This window comes from Ailuropoda melanoleuca, chromosome 13, assembly GCF_002007445.2.
Source record: "Ailuropoda melanoleuca isolate Jingjing chromosome 13, ASM200744v2, whole genome shotgun sequence".
NCBI classification, from domain to species: Eukaryota; Metazoa; Chordata; class Mammalia; order Carnivora; family Ursidae; genus Ailuropoda; species Ailuropoda melanoleuca.
Window position 1 is genome coordinate 4,348,707 of NC_048230.1, and position 17,037 is coordinate 4,365,743.

Below are 17,037 nucleotides of genomic sequence, written 5' to 3' on the forward strand. Positions count from 1 at the left end.
TACTGCCTGAGAAGCCTGGGGGACTGCTGTGGGCTGTATTCCTAGAATCAAGCGACCAGCAAACATTCCTGTTCCCTACTGCATGGGCGGCCTGCCGTGATCCTGAGTTTGGCCTCAGGATTTCTGGACCATGACAGGTGTTTCTTGTTTAAATGAGGTTGGGGTGGCAGGCTGGAATGAGGCCTAGGCGTGGCAAAAGTAAGGGGTTCCCATCTGACCACCCCACCCAGAGTACTCTCAGCCTCTCTGGTGGGAGGTCACCACCCCCCACAGGCACACAGGTGCCTGTCTGCGTTCCTCTCCTAGGGCTTCTTTATTGCTGCCTGCCACCACCCGTCACTACCTGGCCTTGTGACCAGAACCAGGCTCTGTGACAGGACACCCAGTTTGGAAATGGCTTGGGACACATTCACACACCCTGCAACATTTAGTCTGGGTGTCTTTGTCTCTCAGACTCTTCCAAAGCATTTCTGCCACCAGCCTTTCGGCCTTCCCCTTCTCTGTCCAGACCGGAGGACTTGGTCTCCAGGGCAGGGCATGGCAGAGTTTTCTGGCTCCCAGCAGGCCTCTGCATCTTCCTTCACACACCGCTTTTCAGGTCTTTCTCCTGTGCCTCTGAAAGAGGGACCCGTGCTATAAAGGGTCCCTTCTTCTTCCTCCCTACTCATTCTCTTCAAAAATCCCCAAACTGCAGATCTTATTGTTGCTATAGGAACAGATGCTTGGCAAATATGAAGTTGGATGGAAGGGCTGGTTTTGGCTGTAGGAACTGCTTTCGGCTCATTTGGGGAGGAGAAGGAGGAGGCAGGCCGCACAGGCAGAAGGGCCCACACATCAGAAGATGCGGATGACGATGTTTATGTTGTGAATACATTGGCGTATATTGGGTACAACATGGACGCTGGAGCCGGACTCCTTGGTCCAAAGCCTGACTCTGCTGCTTACTAGCTGTGTGACTTGGGCAAATGATTTAATTTCTCTGTGCCTCACTTTCCTCATCTGTCAAGTAATAATTATACTTTCTTATAAGGTGTTTTTAAGGATTAAATGAATCAATACCCGCCAATCACTTAGAATAGCATCAATCCTCATCATCAATCTCTCTGTAAGATGCTGGGAGGTACTTGGTGCCTGGGAGCTTGATGGGCTTTCTGCCACAGGCCTGTTAGTGACTCAGCTCTGCTGCTGGGGTTGGGGGGGGTGCAGGGCACTTTACTCTTGTCCCCAGAATGGTGCTTTTCCCCAAAGGGCCCTCCAGGTGAAGACAGGGAAATAGGCCCAGATTGGTCCCCACGTTTACTCAGGGCCACATGACAGGCTCTGAGTCTGTCCAAACTAGTCCGTAGTTCAGTGCATCTTTAAAATTGTGCTCCTTTTCCCATGACTGCCTCCAGTCAGATTCTTGGCCGATGCCAACAACTTTGGAATACCAGGCTTCTTTCTACCTATTTGTTTTCCAGTTGAACAGACTCTGTCCTTTTTTGTGGTCTCTCTACAACATATTTTGTTTCTTCATGCCTGTCTTGCTTCTGGATGAAGGGTAAGCAGGAACTGAGGACAGAATGGAGGCACAGAACAGAGAGGCAACCCCGACCTACCCGTTCTTGGGTCTGTTCTCTGTTCCTTCATCACACATATGAGCTCACCCAGACACAGATTTCAATTTTCTAAGTACTGTGGCAGAACCTTTCACATGAAGCACCAGTGAGAGACTGGTAGCTGTCAGATCTGTGTCCTTCCTGTTCCCTTGTTCCTCCATGGATCCTGGGCTGGGGGAGCTTGTTTGGGCCTCTCTAGCATGGTGAGCATGCCCCGAAGTCCTTTCTCCACCAAGTCCTCCTCTTCTTCCTCATTTGGTTCATCAAGCGACTGACGCAGGGAGGGGGCCGGTTATGGTCCCCATTGCCCCATGGGCAGAACTCCTGGCATGCTGCTCAGAACGAGGCTTTATTGGCCTTATTTGCCCTTGACAGTTCAGGGTTCTGTTGGGACGTCTCTCTCTGGAGCTCTAACATCAGATGAGTCCAGCAGCGGGTGGTGTGGGGAAGCCCTCAGGCCACTACATTCCAGATGTCTTACCCATGCATGGTCCAGAGACTCTGCAGAAACAAGGAACAATTGTATGGCACTAAGGGGCTTTCTCCCAGGCCTGGGATGCCTTGGAGTGGGGGCTGGCTTCCATTCAGCTTTGCCTTTTCAGCCCCCTGCATCTGGCTTCTGCTCCCTGTTGTTAAATTGTGGCTCAGTGGTGTCCCCCTCCCCCACTTCTTTCTGAGGCTTGGGGTCAAGGCAAGGCACAGGGGGATAGGAGCCCCAGCAGACTCTGGGGCAGGGGGTGGGAGAGAACACCAGGGGGTCAGGGGCAACACCTGAGGGGGTCTTTGGCAAGGATGACCAGGACAACCTGAAAGGGACTGTCTAGATCAGACGTGTCCAATAGGACACTCTGCCAAGATGGAAATGTTCCATAGTCTGTGCTTTCCAACTTGGTAGCCATTAGCCACATATGGCTCTTGAGCACTTGACGTGTGGCCGCCATGACTGAGGAACTGAATCTTTAAAAAAAAATTTTTTTTTGTTTTTGTTTTAATTTAATCAGAGTATTCCCATTGTTTCGACTTAACATAAATGTAAGTAGCCATACGTGGCTCGTGTCTACCGCATTGAACAGGGCGGCTCCAGACAGCTCTCAGAAAAAAATGGTGGGGTACTCTTGAAGGCTTCTCACCTCTCGCAGCCCCCCTGGTGAGGCTGGGGATGGTGCAAAGCCTCATCCTCTCTGGCAATTTCTACACTTCACCAGCTCTGGAATCCTGATGCCCCAGGGCCAACAGGTCCCTGGCTGTGTGCCACCACAACTGGGGCAGTGCTTCCCCACCTTGCCAAGCATGTTTTCTGCCCAGCCTTGTAACGCGCAGGTGCTCACACGCCCCAGTGGATTTGGCCAAGGCTGTTAATGTGGAGGCGGTGGGTTAGTAGGAAAAGGAGAAGCTTTGACTTCATCCTTCCTACTTCTATGGAGATTGAGTTTGAGCTTTATTTTTACTTTAAAGGGTTCTAGAAACAGGCCCAGTGAGGGCCTCCAGAGGTGAACACACAGATCCTCAAACATGTAATGAGTGTCCAGTGTTTGGAGGAACCCGAGGCTTGTCTAAAGCAGCCTCCCTGACTCTGAGAATAAGCACCACGGGTTTCCAGTTCTCACACCCAGGAAGACCTTACTGATGTTTTATTTAAATTCATGTGGCTGACCCTTAAACTGGCTTTCCTTTTTTTCTTCTCTGGAAATAGAAAAGAGTTGTCATTTATGTGAAAAAGAGAACAATGGTTCATTATGCTTATTCTCTCATGTCTGCCAGAGGGGGTTGGGGATGGGGATATTGTGTATGTGGTACATTTGCTAGACTCAGAAGTGAACCAAGTCTGCGTGGGATTTGGGCAGGGGTCTGGAGGATTTTGTCAAGGCTGGCCCTTGGCTTTGGGCCTTGTGGCAGCTTGGCGAAGCAGAGGCAGTTTGGAAATCCCCAGGGGCCGTGAGGAAATCCCCGCAGATGAGAGTCCTGGGGAGCAGCAGACCTACCGGAGTGGTCTCTGCAGGCAGCCAGGATCTGACTGTGAGGGGACAGACTCCTAGTCACCACTTGTGCTCTGTGCCCATGAGATGGTGTGGTGTGACCAGGCTCTGAGCAAACCTTTGGGTGTGCTAAGGCAGGGGCTGGGGGAGTGCTGAGCCCTAAGCCTCAGCGGTAGTGACGGTAGTGATCTGGGGCTGCCCCCCTTCCCCAGACTTTCCTAGACTTCTAGTCGCAGACCTCCCCCTAGTACACGGTTTAAAGCGTCCCCGGAGTCTTCTGTTTATTCGTGTATTCATTCATTCATCCATTTTATTCCATCAGTAAGCATTTACTGAGTGCCCACTATATGCACGGGCTGTTTGGGGTTTGGGGGATGGAACGGTGATTGAAACAAAGGCGGCGCCGAGCTCCACGCTGCCCCTTCTCGCCGTACCCTTCCAGGATAAAGCGAGAGGCCATCTTGCCGCGGCAGCCCCCTCGGTCTTGAGCTCCCGGGGGACGCCTCTTGAGGGCGTGGCCTGGACGCCTGCCCTGCGGAGGTGAAATCCCGCGGCTTCGGCGGCCCGGGCGGGCGAGAAGGCGGCGGCCGCCCTCTGCCGGGCTCCGGAGGAACTGCAGGGCGGGTGCGTCCTGTGACTCCGGGCGCACTGCGCGTGTGCGGGAGCTGGCCCCTCCCTGGCTCCTCCCCTGCGTCTGCCGGCTGGGGGGCTGGGCCAGGAAGGGCTGCCGGGGTTTGGACCTAGGACTGGATGGGCTCCCCCCGCCACGACCGCGGACCGCCTCGAGGGCAGGAATGTCTGGGCCCAGTCCTGGGCTTGTACTTTTCAACACCTTGAAACGCTGCGTGCCCCCTAACTTCCCTAAATAAGGAGTTCTATTAGTGACATTTTATACATTGCAAATTAGTAATAGTACCAGCACTATATGATAAGTATCCATTTGTGGAGACTGTATAGACTTTTTTTTTTTTAAAGGAGTTTTGATTTAAAGAGGAACTAGAGAGACAAAAAGGGTCAGAGGAGTATCCTTTTAAGATGTTAGGTAGAACGCCAGGCTCAATGTTTTTCAAGCTATCTCCTGAATCAGGCTCCATCTGACATTCCCGTTTTGGATAGTGGCTTCAAACTGTTCTCTTGAAATCTTGACAGCTTGAAACCTTGGAAGCTTTAGATCTTCTTCCCAACTACCACCCCCTCCCCCAACTTCGTGCCCATTTCCCAGCCTCCCCTGTAGCAACCAGGTCTCTGTCTTGCATCACCTTCTCTTCCCCACTGCCAGAGTAGGGCAGACCCCTCCCCCATCTTTCCTCTTGCCATCACCTTGACTTCCAATGGTCTTTCAGCTTCCAGCTTTTTTTGCTTCCCAGCATCCTTCTGTTAGATCAGCATTCCTAAAGCGAGGGTTTAATCATGCCCCTTCACTCTCCAGAAACCTGCTAGGACTCCCACTGTTTTCCAGGCAGGAGGCAGAGTGGAAGGAGCAGGGCTCTAGAGTCAGAATGACTAGAGTTCTAACCCTGGCCTTGCCAGTCACTATCTGTGTGGTTGCAGGCTAGTTACTGAACCTCTGTAAGCCTCAGTTTCCCAAACCACCATTCCTCTTTGTAGCACTCACCTCCCAGGGTTTTGTGAGGAAAACAAGTGGCAAGGTCCCTGACCCGTGGCTAGTGCTCAGAATGTGCCTGCTTTGTCCTTTGGCCACTTACCTCACTTTTGTCCTCAGGTACCGCCCTTTCAGTTGCAAGTGACAGAGCCCAGCTGACCTGGTTTAAAAAGGAGAAACGCCATGGTCTCAAACATCTGAAACTCGCAGGGGGTAGAACTGGTTATAGGCTCAGCCTTATCTAGAACCCAGGCCTTTTCTGTCTCTCAGTTCATCTTCCCCGATGGCTTGGTCCTCAGACAAATGGTGGTAAAATGGCACAGCACTGGGTTCAGGTCTTGTGGGAAAAGAAATGTGACTCTTTCAATAATCCCGAAGTCATTCTATGGCCTTGATACTGATTGGGTCATATGCCTTCCATGAACTAATCCCTATAGTCCTGGGATATGACACACTCATGGGCCAGACTCAAGTCACGTGCTGGGGTAGGTCCCCAGGGGGACATTGGGTTACTGTCAGCAGAGGATGGAGGAACGGATCGTGGGCAGCTGAAACCACACCTGTCCACTGTGGCATACAGGCCTTCTTGATCTGGCCCCACTGACCTTTCCAGCTTTGTCTCTTATTGTTTACCTATCTGTGTCCTACACTTCACGTTTCATGCTTTCCCAACTCCTTGCCTTCTATTATTCTAGTCCTTTACCCTGGAATTCCCTACTTCCTTCATCTCCTCATGACAGACTTCCTTCCATCCTTCACCGCCCAGCCCCAAGCTGCCTGTAAGCTGTCTGCCTCATTCCCCAACAGGAAAAGATCTCTGCCTCTGAACTTCCCTAGAACATTATCAGTGCCCCTATTGGAGCGTGGAGCAGATTCTAAGTCAAATTCTAATTCCTTGGGTACATTTGTTATCTCTTCTGCTGGTCTGTATTTTTGCTGAGGTCAGGGACTGTGTCTGCTTCATCGTGTTTCAATAGCTCACTCACTCACGTGTCAAGCACTGTCTCTGAGCAGGGCCCAGTGTTAGGTAGGTGCAGGCGACACAACCGTGAACAACAGGCATACCACCTCTGCCTCAAGCAGCTCATAGTCCAGTTGTGAGGACAGGAAAGGAAGCAGGCCTTGTGCTTCCCCACAGTGTTCACCTTGAGGTATTACACGTAACTGCTAGAAGCCTTCCGTGTAGCCACCACGCACTCTGCTTAGCCACCCTGCCGGGCCCAGGGCCGGTCACAAAGCTAAGGACCTCTCGCTCACCCCACACCACCACCAACGTGGGAGAGCAGAGTAGTTAAAGTTGTGACTCTATCCGGATATCCCTTTTCTCCCTATCGTGTTCCACCCTGTGTATCTCACGGTACCTTCCAGATGAGTTAGTTAAATCCGGTGGATACTTCCTGGGTGCCTACTATGTGCCTAGTGACTTTTGAATCTAATCCCACCCAGTATCTGTGCAGCTTCCGTTGTGTCTAGCAGAGCACGGCATTGAGTATGAGAAAGGACCACCCTGTGTACGTGCTGATATCTAGGTATAGACAGTGAGGACTGTGGTTTTTGATAATTTAATCACTACCTACAATTTGCCAGGCCTAATGCCAGGTGCTTTACGTGTACTATCTCTTTAGATTCTCACATCCCCATGAAGTAGGTATGCCATTATAAGGCAAGGAACTCTTAGAAGCTGAGTAACTTTCCCTTAGGTCAGATAGCAAGACAGACACCGAGCTGGGATTGCTGGAATTCAGACCTAGGGGTGCCTGCCTGCGAGTCTGACTGCACTGTGTCACCAGGCCCGCCTTGGGGTCTAGGGAAGCTTCATAAAGGAGGTGACACTGGAGATGGACCTTAACAGATGGGAGGGGTGGGCAAGGGGGAGCCGCATTTATAACAAATGCTCTGGTGGTGATGAGGACTTCAGGAAGATCTGCCTGAGAAAGAGCAAGGTGTGTTGGGGAGAGGGAGACAGAGGGAGAAAGGGGAAGTGCCAGGGGGCTGGGGGTGGGCTGGCGGGGAGTGACCACTCAGCCTCCTGGGGTCATAGGTTGGGCTTACAGAAGACACTGGAAGACACGGGCCAGGCCCTGGGGCAGCAGAGGGACTGTGTGTGTGGCTGTGTGTGTGACGCTGAATGAGTTACCAGGGCCTCAGGCTCCCCCTCTGAATGAAGAGGCCTGCCCTGTCACTGAGGGAAGAAACTGCTTTGGGAAGATCTCCATCAGTAACACGAGCCAACTCAGAGACAGAACTGACAGGATCTAGTCGTCTGAATAGAAAAGAGGTGCAGAAACACACATGGTGACTAATAATTCAGAGCAGGACTCTGAGGGTAAAGTGACACCTCGGTCACCCAGAAGTCATCTTCCAGAGCACTGCTGAATGGAAGGTAGGCCTAGAAGGCTCTCAGGCAGCCGAAATAGAGGACAGCAAGTCTGCAGGTGAGAACCCAGGCCCTCCTCACAGGAGAGTGGCTCTCTGGTAGTCTGCTTGCTCTGCTCTGGACTCTGTGGTATCAGGCTTGGTTATCTGGTTTTCTAGACTTTGGCAGAAACTGCTTCTTAGAAGGAAGTGAGACTGTTAGAGACAGGCCGGCTGACAGGCGGAGTGACAGCTGATGGCCTGACGGGGGAGGGGACAAAAGAATTAAAAAGCAGATACACAGACACAAAGGGCATCTGGCCTTCCCCACATGGGCATGGAGTGAGGCCGCAGGTTGACTGCTGTGCCTAGGACAGGGCTGGTGGCCTTTGAGAGTGGCCAGGGGCATTGGTAGGACAGGAGCCAAGCTGGGAAGTCCAGAGTCCTCACAGTGGGAATGATGTGGCCCTCCGTACAGGATGGAAACGAGTTGGGTTCAAGAGCGGAAGCTCAGAATTTGACATGTTTGAGATGGGTTCAGAGTGTTTTCCGTAGAAGAGAATCTATGAAATGTGTATTTTTATGATTTATAAATTAGTCATAGAATTTAGAAAACTACTGAAAATAGAAAATATTTTGTCCCTTCAAGGGGGTAGTCTTCAGTTACCTGGAAATTCCCCCCCCCACAATGATCACAGATAGATAATAATAGTTAACACTATTGAAAACTTTTTTTTCCAATAAGTTTATTAAAAACTTTTGTGTTAGACACCGTTCCTAGGGCAAGCACTAATTCATTTAATGCCTACAATAACTCCATGTGGTAGGTTCTGTCCTTGCCCCCCTTGTGAAGGTGAAGAAATCACAGCACAGGGTTCAGTCGTGTAGTTTACCACACGGACAAGCCACAATTGAACCAGGCTGGCTGGACCTGGAAGTCTCACTGTTGACCATGGTACACCATGAATAATTCCTCTAAAGCAGTGGTTCTCAGAGTCACCAGGAGGGCGGCTGAAGCACAGGTGCTGGGCCCCATATCCAGTGTTTCTGATTCTGTAGGTCTGGAGTGGGGAGGGGTTGCTGGTCTGAGGACCGCACTTTGAGAACCAAACCCTTTCACTCACTGAGATTTTAGCAGTCACATACTGACCACGCCAAAGAGTCACTGTGGGCAGAACCCTCGTTTTGCAGATGAGGGTCGTGTAAGTCACATGCCCATGGTCGCACAGCTAAGTCCTTCCTTCTTTCCTTCCTTCCTTCCTTCATTCAGGCACTCAGTGATTTAACAAAGGGACACCTCTGCACCCGGCTTTATGCTGCCCTCAAATTGAGCAGTGCTCAGCCTTGGCTACCTGTAAGAATCACCTGGGGGGAGCTTTTACGAATCCTAGTGCCCAGGCTTCCCTCCAGGACCAATTAAATCAAAGACTAGGGATAACGGGTGGGATTCAGGCATCAGTATTTTTGGAGTCCCACGGGAGATTTCAGTCTGCAGCCGAGGTTGGCACCAATGTGTCAAGAAGGCCCTGGGGACGTGAAGATCTCTGACACAGCACAGGCTCCGGAAGGGCCAGACGATCTCCTTGGGAAAACACACCAGTCCCTAGAGAGCAGAGGCAGGAGGCCCACATCCTCATGGCCAGTGTGGTGGGGGGAGGCGGCGCTGGGCTTTGGTCCTCTCAGGCAGTGCTTACCAGCCTTTTCTCAGAGAAAGTCATGCTATTTACACGACCCACTGGGCTCACAAGACTGGCCGGAGTGGCAGGCCTGGGGGTCTCTAGCCACCCTCGTTGGACACAGGTTAGGTGACAGCTCTGTTCCAGGTGCCTTCCCACCCCACCCCACCCCACCCTTTTTTTTTTCCTGGAGAGGAAAAGACAGGCCACCTCCTTTATTTTCTGCAGAGCTGACAGCTTCTGGGTCAGCTTCAAAAGGCCTGTCTTTTGGCTCCTTCCCACCTGCCCCAAGCTCCCCTTTCAGCCTCTTGTGGGGCCCCCAGCCCGTCTGGGCATCCCGTGGTACTCCCTGAAGAGCAGGGCCAGGCTTTCTCTTCACGAGGAGCACTGGCTTTTCACCGGCAGCCCTTGCTCATTGGCCAGACGCCCACAATTTCCTCTGCAGGGCCCAGGCCCACCCACCACACCCTCCTCGGTGCCTGCAGTCTCTGGCCGTGTGGGCCGAGGACATGCACACAGAAAGTGCAGTTGATTCCTTGCATGTCCCCAGTGCATTTCCGGCAAAGCAGCCACAGTGGGCCTCAGACGGATCGTATGGGTCTCTCTTCCTGCCAGACTTTTCCAGGATGGCTGCACGGCTGCTGTTGGGGCACGGCGTGCAGCAGGCCCTGCATACTGGATTGGATGTGACGTTAGTGGTTTTCTGGGCCTCTGCCGCAGTAATTAGATGGCTGGGGTGAGCTTATGATTTGTGTGTTCTCAAGAACACTGTGCTGTGATTGAGTGCTCATGCATGGTGGTATGCTCGTGTGTGTGTGTGTGTGTGTGTGTGTGTGTGTGAACGCACATGTGCTTGTGCTAATCCTGGCCTGTGGGGCCGGGGGCTGCAGGTCTCAAATTCCTCTGCTATTTTTAGGGGCCATATCAGCTCAGCTGTCCAGGAGCCCGGGTGTATGTCAGAAGGAAAGTCCCACCCTCCCTGTCCCTTGCCCCTAACCCTTCAACACCTCCTGCCCCCCACCGTGCCCTCTCTCTCAGTGCCTCCTCTTCCCCTTCCACACACACTGTATTTCCCTGTCCATCCCCGCATACCTGGTACCCTCGGACCTGGAGGCCACTCAGTCTCTGGGACCGGCTCTGGCCAGGGTTGGGCAGCTCAGCCGGCAGGAGGGGCCTGGGAGAGGGAGGGGAACAGGGGCGGGGCTGCAGCCAGTGCTATTTTGAGCTGCTAACGGAGCAGCATCGGAGAGGAGACTCCTTGCTCCTGGTTGCTCCGGGCCAGGCCATGCGGGTGAGTGTCCCTCTGACCCCCCACCCCGGATATGTCCCAGGCTCCTCATGCCGGTTCCTCATTTCCGAAAGGAGGGGCCTTTTTGTTATTTCCCCAGATGTGGCTGAAGGAGGTGGGGGGAGGGAGGTGCCTTGGAGCCCCTCTCTGAGCTTCTTGGTGGGGAGGGAATCCTTCAGCTCAGGCAGCCTTCCAACACCTCAGACGCAAGGCCCTCCTGGGCCTGACTCATGACTTTGGGAGTTTGGGAGGGGGCTCCATTTTCTAAAGCTCAGTGTCCTGCGACTGTATCAGCTTGTCCCCAGGCTGTGACACGCCTTCCCCACAGACCATTAGCGCTTGAGGCCTTCATTCCTTGGAACGCTATTTTCTTCTGAGGCCTGGAACCCCAGTACCTCCCGGACCTTAGGAAGTCTTGTTCCTGCTTTGTGTTGCCAGTGTGGCCCTCCTTCGTCCCCGTAAACAAGAAAAAGGCGCTAGAGACGGGTGGTCCCTTGAGTTGTCAGGGGGACCAAGAGTGGACTCAGCATGGCCTCCTGCATTTCTGTGTGTCAGACCCTTGGAAGGGGCACAGATGGCATCTCGGGGATGCCCTGACTGCGTGTAGGTCTCATTTTCAGCAGAGATCACTCCAGAGGAGTAAGTTCCTTAAAAAAGCAAGTGAGGAGAGACATAGCTGCCTCCCAGTCGTTCCGTTTCCCCCCACGCCAACCTCTCCCAGCCACCGAGGGTCAGGTTTTCAGTCGTGTCAGCAGTTGGCAGCGTGTGGGCTGGCCCAGCGTGAAGGTATACCAAGAGCCCGAGACGTGCCCCGAGCATGTGCCTCTCCCTGTGCTCCGTCCCAGCCACAAAACTGGTGCCACTGCTGCGGTGTGTGGGGGTAGCTAGGGGTGGGGCCAGAGGGACTCCTCACCCTGCGAGGTGGGTGCTTCCTGGCCAGGTCTCCTCCCCACCCCAACCCACCCAGGGCCCCCGGGCCACCAGGACTAGGTCGAAGATTGGGGGGTGTGCATGATGATGGCGAGGCAGATGGCAAAGGGCCCGGTAGAGGGCCAGCAAGTGTCCCTGGGGAGGGGGGCAGGGAGGGAGGCCTCCAGCAGGTCCCGCCGTTGGAGGAGGAACCCCGGGCCCGTCTGCAACTGCAGTGGCAGCAGGAAGCCATTCCAGTGCACCTGCTTCCTCCGGGCTGGCCGGCAGTGACTGCGGGCGCTCTGCCGCTTTCTGTTCCGCCCCGGGGTGGGGGAGGGTTCTCACTGGAGGCTGGACCGAAGGGGCCAGGGTGGCCCTGCCAAGCTCTTCTCCCCCTCCTCCTCTGGCTGGCAGCATGGCCTCAGGCCACTCCCTGCAGAGACTGCTCTGTGCAAAGCCTCTTTGGGTCATGGTGGAAGGGCAGGTCATGTCTGGAAACCCCTGCTTTCTCTCCAAGCTGTTATTCTGGCAGATGATGTCATGGAAGTTCAACCGTGCAGGTGGACCGAGGGAGATGGGGGCAGGGCTTGCTTCCATCCCTTAAAGTGAGCCTGGGAGGTCTTGTTGGAGGACAGACCTGGGTGTGAGTTCTAATTTGCCACTTGCTGCTCTGAGGCCTTGGCCACGTCATTTCTGAGCTTCCTTTTGCTCATTTGTAGAGTAGGAATCATATTAGTATCTCCGTCAGAGGACAGTTGTGGGGATTAAATGAGCTCATGCGTGCAGAGGGTTCAGCACGGTGCCTGGCACTTAGGACATGCTCAGTAAAGGTTAGTTGTTATTACTGTTCTTTCTTCCCTACACCTTCATCCCCCATGCCCATCCTTAGATAAGTAGGTGCTAGGGTGGGACTGGTAGGGAGCGGGTCTCCTGGGAGCTACTCTCTGTACCTCAGAACGGGAAAGGAGAGGGAGGAGGATGCCATGCCTCTTTCTCCTCCAGACGTGCACCAGTGTTGGCAGAGGGAAGAGGTGCCACGTTCCCTAGGTCACAGACAGCAGGATCGCCTCTTTCTCTTCCCCCTTCCCTTGGGGTCTTCCGGTGTGGGGCTATCTGCAGGGGCATGGGAGGCTCAAGGCATTTTCCCCAGCCTGGGTAGCCCATGCCTGTGGGGAGTCTGGTGGGTGGAAAGCTTTTCCTGGGGGCATTTGTGCCCCCATTCCTTCCTGTGAGGGGCACAAGATGGTGAGTTAAGGGCAGCTGGTCCTTGCTGGTCCCTGCAGAGGGTACGACGCAGCCTGGTCCAGCCCCTTGAGTGCTGGAAGCCTTCCCAGGCTGAGCATTGATGGGTCCCTCAGCACATTTCTTGGATTTCTCCTCTTTGAGAACAAATGCTTTCAGCTATTATCTCCTCTGCTTTTTCTTTTTTATTGACTATTTAGCCATCTTTACAATAGAAATAAACAGTAAGTAACAAATATATAACAAAATAAATACCAAATGTTTCTATTGTGTCTAATTTACGCAGTTTACAAGACTATGATGATCACTGTTTGCATACTATTTACATCCTAGTTTCTTTGATTGATATTATTTTAGGTGGAATCTTCCCTACGGTTACAGTGGTCACATATTTATTAGTTTAAATGGCAACATAACCGTGCATTGGACACAAGTACCATAGCTCACCTACCCCTTCCCTAACGCTAGGCAATTGGGTAGTTTCCAATTTGGGGTTCTTACATAGAGTGCATCTTTAAAAGTCTCTGTATGGGTTTGTGGGGTTTTTCTTTCTCTTCCTTGCTTGAAATCAGCTCTTTGCTGAGACATTCCAGAAGATGGGATGGCTAGGGCCAGAGGATGATGCACTTTATGGCTGTGTTGCTTCCCAAAGAGCTACTCAGCAATTTCAGTGTCCCCGCCCTCCCCTTCCACCCCGTGGCTTTGAGTGTACTATTTATTGTTGCTAAGTTTAGTGAGTGTACCTCCCTTGAGTTCCCCTCATCCCTGGGAATCAGGATTGGCAAATGTTATTCTCCTTCGTTTACGGTTGAGGGAAGAGACCAGATGGAAGTGAGAAGTTTGCCAAAGAACCCCCATCGCCACGCTGTCACGCGGCAAATGTTTATTTACTAAGCGCCCACAGTATGATGGGTAACATCGCATCCTGCCTGTGAGGAAGCCACAGTCCAGGGAACGCTGTGGACGCATAAACAGCTCACAGCCTAAACCCCAGTGCTGCCACCAACTGGCTCTGGGGCCCTCAGCAAGGCCTTTGCCCTCTAGAGAGTGGGGTTTCGTGAGGGTGAAATAAGGAGCCTGCCACTGTGCCTGGCTCCTAGTAGGTGTTCAGTGAGCACTGGTGTCTCTCCCCTTCCCTCCAGAGATGCGGCCAGAGGGGCGCCTATGTGGCGCAGTTAGCTGAGCGTCCGACTTGGTTTTTTGGCTCAGGTTCTGATCTCAGGGTTGTGAGTTCGAGCCCCACATCAGGCTCCCTGCTCAGCACGGAATCTGCTTAAGTTTCTCTCCCTCCACCCCTCCCCCAACACACACTCTCTCTTTCTAAAATAAATTAATCTTAAAAAAAAAAAAAAGGGAGACAAGGCCAAAAGTGCCTGAGAGGGTGGTCAGAGAGGTGGTCGGAGCCTCAGAGGGGCAGGATTGTGGTGCGGTCTCCCTTTGTAAGTCTAGAAATGTATCCGGGTACACTGAACACTAGTCAACACCTCACTGTCGATCCACGCTTCAGCTGGATCCAGACCTCTCCAGATCTCCTGAATGTTGACGATGGCACAGTTAACCGGAATTAAGGACGGCTCAGCCCCTCTGACCTGGCCGAGCCCGGCAGAAGTGGTGGGCCTCTGTGGGAGCTTTGCAGTCAGAGCAACTTGGGTTCATATCCCAGCTCCACCACTTAATAGCTTTGGGGCCTAATCTCGTTCCGAGTCTTTTTCCTCATCAGTGATGAGAAGAGCAATAATTCCTATGTCGTGAGGCTGTTGTAAGACATATTCAAACATATGTGTTAAATACTTTTGCAGGGCCCATGGCATTGTAGGTGTTCCATATTCAGTCATGAAGGAGGTTGTCAGAAAGGGCTGAAATCCCTAGAGGGGGCAGGGCCGGGAGGACAGGCCTTGGCCCCCGTGCCACATGGAGCCGTTCATTCCCAGCTCTGGCAGTGATTGTGGTGGAGACGTTGCCACCATCTTTAAGGCTGAGTTCCTCTCCTGTTCTGTATCGGCTAAACATAGGTTATTCCGCATCCTAAGCAAATCCTTAAACTCTGTAAAAGCCAGTGATAAGGAAGAGAGGAGAAATAGCCAGGCGATTCCTCACAAAAGCCACAGAGAGAATTTCCTCTGGGTAGAACCCCACGCTTGGGTTCAGAGTGATGATATCCCTAAGGAAGGGCTGGGGCAGAGGCTCAGGCCCGGGTGGGAATGGCCCAGTGTCCTCGCAGCCTGGGAGGCAGGGACCCCTCCCTGCACACACACAAGAACTTGAGCTGGAGATCAAAGACCAGAGGAGTTCGATAATTAAAGTCTAGCACATGAACAGGATAATAAAATAGACAAGTCAACGAAGCCCATTAAAAATAACTCTCTAATTTTTCACTGGTCATTCAGGATAAGCAGTAATCTGAGTGAGCCAGTTCTTTCACTTCACCTAATTGAATGGGTTCTTTGGATGAAGCCTTGCCCTCGGTTGAGGCAAATTCTGTCCGTTTCTTCTCAAGAGCACCCGTTCTCATTTCTCACCCATCAATGGGGCGGCTTTACCGTTCTCCAGGCCTCCTGCTCCTGGCGGGTACTGGCGTGTGGCAGGTAGAAGGCAAAGTTGCCAGAGTCCTGGAGAAACTTTGTTAATGCCGACACAGGCACATACCTTTGGTTCATGGAGTTGAGGGCTAGAGTGCCTCTCCCTACCCAGACCACTAGGGTGCAGACCTGGAAAGGACTGTAGCCATGATCTACCCTAATCCATCCCCTAATTCTACAGAGAGGCCCAGAGAGGTGAGCTGGCTTATTCAAGGACACACAGCTTCCAGGCACAGCAAGTTCTATGGTCTGTACCTCACCTCGCCATCTCTTTCCTCCAATATTTTATTCCTTGCTCCTCCTCTGATGTCAGCTTTGCCATCTGTCTCCCCCACTTCCTCCCTCCTGTCCCCTGTTGCCCACAGTGTTTGTCCCAGCAGGTTGTGGCCTTTAGGAAGATTCCGATTCCCTGAGCGACCCTGCCCACCCCGTGTCTTCTCTGACCCAGGGTGCAGGCTACCTGCGGCATCATGGCCTTTTCATCAAGGTTTGCCTTCTGGGAGCAAAAGGAAAGTTGGGTCTCAAAATCCTTGTGCTTTTCCTATGTGCTTGGCATGGTGTGTGCAGGCAGGAGTTTGGCTTGTGGGCAAGGGAGCTCTGGGAGCTAGAGACAGACTGGCGCATGTGTGTGTACTGGGGGGCTGGGGAGAATGACCCGGGGGCCGGTAACTCACTCTTCTCTCTGGATGGGCTTCTGCGCTGAGTCACGCTCTTCCTCTGAGCTCCATGTCTGGTAAGCTGAGCTGCCTTTTGTCCCACTGGTGCCCCTCCAAGTTAACCCCTGCACACCCTTCCCTCCCCCCTGCTGCTCTGACTCACCCCTGGGAACGTGGGCTGCTCTGGGGGGGCCGCTGGGAATGGCTTTGGCTCTGAGGCCTCTGGAACTTGGTCTCCCCGTGTCTGGGGTCTGTGGTGAGTAGACGGACAGGAACCAAGAGTTAGGAGCCAGGCCAGCTGGCTGCCTGGGTTCCAGAGGGTGATTCAGGCTGCAGCCCTGGGCGTGCCTTTGTGTGGTGCACAGTCCCCAGCTGGGCAGTGACCTATGACAGACAGAGCCCTTGGTTGGGGGGGCGGGGGGGCAGTGAGTCAGCCTCAGGCTAAATCCAGAGCTGAGCTCAGAGCCGGGCCTGGTGTCCCAGACATTTCGGGGGGCAGCCAGTGTTGCCCCCAGTGCTTCACCACTGGGCCAGGGCGCTTGGGGTCCCCTGCTCGCATCCCTGGAGGGAGGACAGAATTGGAGCTGGTGAGGGACGCGGAGTGGACTTGGAATCTGGGCCATCCCTGAACCTGAGCTAACGGCACTGCGTGCAGTAATGAGCAAGTCTGTGTGCTTTGTGAACACTTGACGTCCCTCCAACCTGTGTGCTCAGGGGCTAATGCATGGTGTGATCCTGGGGGGTGGGGGGTGTGTGAGTGGTGGGCTTTGGTGGGGGGCCGTAGGCGCAGACCTGGACTCCGCCACTCCTCCTCATTCCCTCTCCACCAGCCCCTCCCTTCCCTTTATCTGCTCCAATCCCAGTTCCTAGAGCAGTAGAGCCCACTCTGAGGAATAATTGCCATTTTCCCTCTGTCCGCAACAGTGTGAACTAACTTTGAAGCTTCGGCCCGTTGACAGTAGCTCTATAGACAAGACGCAGCTTGAGAACCACAGCGGCCACCCTGCTGGTCAGTGCCCTAGGCGGCTGCTGATCAGAGCCCAAAAGTAGCCAAGGACCCTGGTTCCAAATGGAGAGGTTCCCCCCCACCCCGGTGGATAATTATCATGATTTTGGATGAGTTTCTGAGGATCTTTTCCATTAGGAATCAAGGAT

At 53.3% G+C, this 17,037-nt stretch overlaps 1 protein-coding gene and 1 long non-coding RNA gene across 18 annotated transcripts in view; one reads left to right on the plus strand and one right to left on the minus strand.

The window, feature by feature from the left end:
* Window positions 1-17,037, plus strand: part of MYO18A (myosin XVIIIA) — an 84,869-nt gene that overhangs the window by 12,436 nt on the left and 55,396 nt on the right. The window contains exon 1 of one of the 17 annotated variants that reach the window (XM_019800235.2): window positions 10,363-10,499. The exons of 14 other annotated variants lie outside the window; for them this stretch is intronic. In XM_019800235.2, the coding sequence (XP_019655794.1) occupies window positions 10,494-10,499 (6 nt within the window). In that variant the 5' untranslated portion in view covers window positions 10,363-10,493. Of the gene's footprint in view, window positions 1-10,362; window positions 10,500-17,037 lie in introns of those variants that run through there. 2 more of the 17 variants (XM_034641163.1, XM_034641162.1) reach the window with 2 other exon arrangements.
* LOC117795680 lies at window positions 1,769-10,437 on the minus strand. Its single transcript, XR_004619778.1, has 3 exons — window positions 10,301-10,437; window positions 5,281-5,337; window positions 1,769-2,099 (listed from the first exon to the last, which is right to left on the minus strand). It is a non-coding gene; the product is annotated as an uncharacterized LOC117795680 (long non-coding RNA).